The 3,607-nt window shown below is 43.4% G+C and overlaps 3 protein-coding genes across 3 annotated transcripts in view; 2 read left to right on the top strand and 1 right to left on the bottom strand.

Annotated features, from left to right (window-relative positions):
• The window catches only part of PHALS_12518 (chromodomain protein, putative), a gene marked incomplete at both ends in the record, with an annotated part of 1,083 nt that extends 145 nt beyond the window's left edge, over nt 1–938 (top strand). Inside the window, one exon of the mRNA XM_024728082.1 lies at nt 1–938. This exon is cut by the window's left edge and continues 145 nt beyond it. Within this exon, the coding sequence (XP_024578594.1) occupies nt 1–938 (938 nt within the window).
• A 923-nt stretch (nt 939–1,861) lies between these two features.
• On the top strand, nt 1,862–2,281 carry PHALS_12517 (hypothetical protein F444_20559; the record flags this gene model as incomplete). Its single annotated transcript, XM_024728080.1, has 1 exon — nt 1,862–2,281. One exon carries the CDS (start codon nt 1,862–1,864, stop codon nt 2,279–2,281), a length of 420 nt encoding a protein of 139 aa, XP_024578593.1.
• A 429-nt stretch (nt 2,282–2,710) lies between these two features.
• On the bottom strand, nt 2,711–3,277 carry PHALS_12516 (uncharacterized protein; the record flags this gene model as incomplete). Its single annotated transcript, XM_024728079.1, has 1 exon — nt 2,711–3,277. The coding sequence occupies one exon, from the start codon at nt 3,275–3,277 to the stop codon at nt 2,711–2,713; it is 567 nt and encodes a 188-aa protein (XP_024578592.1).
• Nucleotides 3,278–3,607: the final 330 nt, after the last annotated feature.

Below are 3,607 nucleotides of genomic sequence, written 5' to 3'. Positions count from 1 at the left end.
GTCGATTGACTACGGTTGAAGCGTATGATGGTATCATCGATGACATCAAAGCAGATAAGGTATTCGGCTTTCTTGAATGTGATATTGAAACACCTGAGCATTTGAAAGGCTATTTCAGTGAGATGACATCGATTTTCAAGAACACTGAGATTGAGGTAAGTGAAGAGATCATTGGTAAGCATATGTTCGAATACGTTGAGAAACGTAAGAAGCAGCTTGACGAGGGACGTGCTAAGAAACGTGCAGGTATTATCGATGAAGATGCTTATATCACCTCTCAACCGGCTAAAGCAAGTCGTAAGCTAATTGGTAGTTACTTCGGTAAGCAGATACTCATTTATACGCCTCTATTGAAGTGGTATCTTGAACATGGTTTGGAGATCACCAAGACTTACAGCTTCATCAAAGTGAGCTCCCATAAGGCTTTCGCTCCATTTATGGAGGCTGTATCAAGCGCCCGGCGAGAGGGTGATGTTGATGAGTCTAAGGCTATGATTGCCGAGATGATGAAACTGGTAAGCAACAGTGCTTTTGGTCGATCTGGAATGGACATGAGCAAGCATAAAGAGGTAAAGTATGAGTCGAGCGACAAAGCTATTAAGAACAAGATCAAAAACTTTACATTCCATGGGTTGAAAGAGCTTAATGATGCGTGTGAAATCACCATGAAGAAACGCCGCCTTAATAACAAGAACCCAATCCATTTATCAATTGCTTTCTATCAGCTTGCTGAGCTACGTATGCTACAGTTTTACTATGACTGCATAAATTTCTACTTCGATCGCTCTGACTTCCAGTATCAGGAGATGGACACTGATTCAGCTTATATCGCTTTCAGCTGTGAGAAACCGTTTCAAGACTGTATCAAGTCTGAGCTACGAACCCACTTCAAGGAGCACAAATACGATTGGTCCCGCGCGACTACAACACTGAGGTAGCTGCGTTTGATCGCCGTACTCCTGGTTTGTTTAACGATGAATGGTCAGGTGATGCTATGGTCTCACTATCGAGTAAGAACTATATTTGCTATCTACTCGACAAGTCTCACAAGGTAAAAAATTCAGCAAAGGGTATTCAGCAGGGAGGTGGTTGAAACAATGGCGTTCTTAATCCCGATGGGTTTGAGACTGTTGTACGGAATCGCATCACGCTACAAGGTACAAACAAGGGGTTCAGACTATCGAAAAAAACCAAGTCTATCATTACCTATGCTCAGAACAAAACAGCGCTCAGCTACTACTATGACAAACGTCGAGTACTTGATGATGGTATCACGACTGAAGCACCTGATATTTAAGCAGGTAACCACTGGGGAATTTTTTATAATGTAAATATAGATCATGGACGCGCTTCTGAAATAACTCTAATATGATCCAGAAACCGGTTTTATTGGAGCTCAAGCGCTGTATGAGAAGGCAAAGGAGTTAAATCCTAAGATAACTTTCAAAAATGTAAAGGATTGGTATGCGAGTCAAACTTATATTTAACAATATCAAGAGCAAAAGAAGAGATTTAATGGCTTCAAAATAGCTTCGCATAACCCCAACTCTTGGCAAATTGATCTTGCGTTTTGGGAAAAGCGACCAATTCTGACTACTATCAATATCAACTAGAGGTTGGGCTTTGCAAAGGTCTTATCAAACAAGACAGCAGCAACTGAGTTAGCAGCGCTCAAAGCGTTTGTTCGATTTCATAAAGTGAACATCATTACAAGCGATAATAGTCGCGAGTTCTGAACTCGCAGGCTCAAGAGCCCTTTAAAACCAAGAAAATTGAGCACTACAACAACGAGCCCGGTGATCATGGTACTATGGGTGGAATCGAACGCTTCAACAGGATCTTAAAGCAGAGACTAACTAAAATGTCCCTCAAGAGAATTACGCAAAAGCTTATCACGGATGTTATCGAAAGCTACAATACCACGTTTCATCGTTCGATTGGTATGACCCCAAATGAGGCAAAAGGCAAAGTAATAGATGCAGACCTGAGTCATAATCAGGTGGAAGCCGAAAAAACTGAGAAGGAGTTTGACGTTGGATCAAGCGTATTACACCGTCTCAAAAAGCAAGCATTTGGTAAAGAAGCTGCTCGATGGAGCAAAGCAGTTTATAACATCGTTGGAATTGATGGCTACCGAGTCCAAATCCGTTCAGGAAATGGGCATACCCTCTTCAAGACGGCAAACGATCTTAAAATGGTTAAAACAGAGACTACAGATGCTACTATTAATCAAGGCGATATTCTTCTTAAAGTATGGCAAAGCTCAGAGGAAATACGATGAGGCGAAGCGAACAGTAAAGAATAATAACTCATAATTCGCAAGATCAGCGTTGAAGGCGGCAACCGCTGCCATGAAAGCGACCAAGGCTGTCTATCAAATCAAGGCTAAAAGCTACTCCGATGCTAAAAACTACACCGAGATTAATCAATTCAGTGATCGACAAGACGAGCGCACGGTTCGTCGAACTGTAAAAAACATGGTTGATCAGGTAAGAACGACAGGCGTGGGGTCAGGGGTCAAGAGGAATCTTCAGGGTCGTGGGTTAAGAGGTGCTGGCGTCGCCCCGCTTGAAGGAGCTGTCCGTCGCGGGAGAACATACAACCTCAATGACATTCAAGGCTTAGATACACCTTCAGCTTATGTATATCGTCAGCTCGGAAGCAAGTATATCCGAATCCTTGATCTTGATAGCAAAACCCTTGTGATTGTTCAACCTAATCGCCGCAAATGCGGACCCAAATGCCAAATCAGTGTTGGATGCGTACGCCAAGCAGCTACATCACCGATTTCTTGTCCAGGCTTGATTTCCGATTCGATCCAGTCATATAGCTTGACCTCACATTTATCGTAGAGCCGCTTCACACGATCAATTGGGCATGATTGAATATTCTTTTCAAGGCGTCGATCCGACGTCATCGCCATGGCTGTACAGGCAATGTATCCTCCGAATATACGCGCTACTGAATATGTGATCGGGCCAAGATCGGATTTTGTAGCTCCACTATCTGTTCTGAGGCGATACACTCTCGTTTTGCCTGCTCCAAATACAAAAATGTTGCTGCCAGGGACGTGCAGCGGAGCTGAAGGACTTATAGTACCAAGACCAAGACGACCTGTGGTAGTTAGAATCATCGACGTTGAGTTATTGACCCCAAATATGAGGTCGTTGTTTGTGATGTTCCCGATCCATGACGCGTTCGCTGTGGTTGATCGATTGCCATTATGAACTTGGATCTGGAATTGAACAGGAGTCGCATTCGACCCGGTTAGAGTCATCATTCGTGTCCTCAAGAAAGTCCAATCCACTACCAGTGATCGAGAAATACTCATTCGTTGGTGTAGAGTTGATGCCAAGCTCTGTCAGAGATCCTACTGTTGTTAAAGCTGATTGGTTTCCATATGCTAAAAACCCATTGATAACGCCGGAGCAGCTGATATCCCGACTCGTAGACAGATTATTGAGCGAGAGGGAAGTCGGAATAGATGTTAAAAAAGTTGATAGGTTATATTACGTCGAGCCCTGGCGCAAGTTCGTGCAGGTCAGAGTAGTAGCCGTCACCGAACTTTGGGACACACAATCACATAATTGGAATTTATTCGGCGTTA

This window comes from Plasmopara halstedii, assembly GCF_900000015.1.
Source record: "Plasmopara halstedii genome assembly, contig: Scaffold_614, whole genome shotgun sequence".
NCBI classification, from domain to species: Eukaryota; Oomycota; class Peronosporomycetes; order Peronosporales; family Peronosporaceae; genus Plasmopara; species Plasmopara halstedii.
Note: the sequence above shows the minus strand (reverse complement) of the source record. Positions and strands in the feature narration are given on the sequence as shown.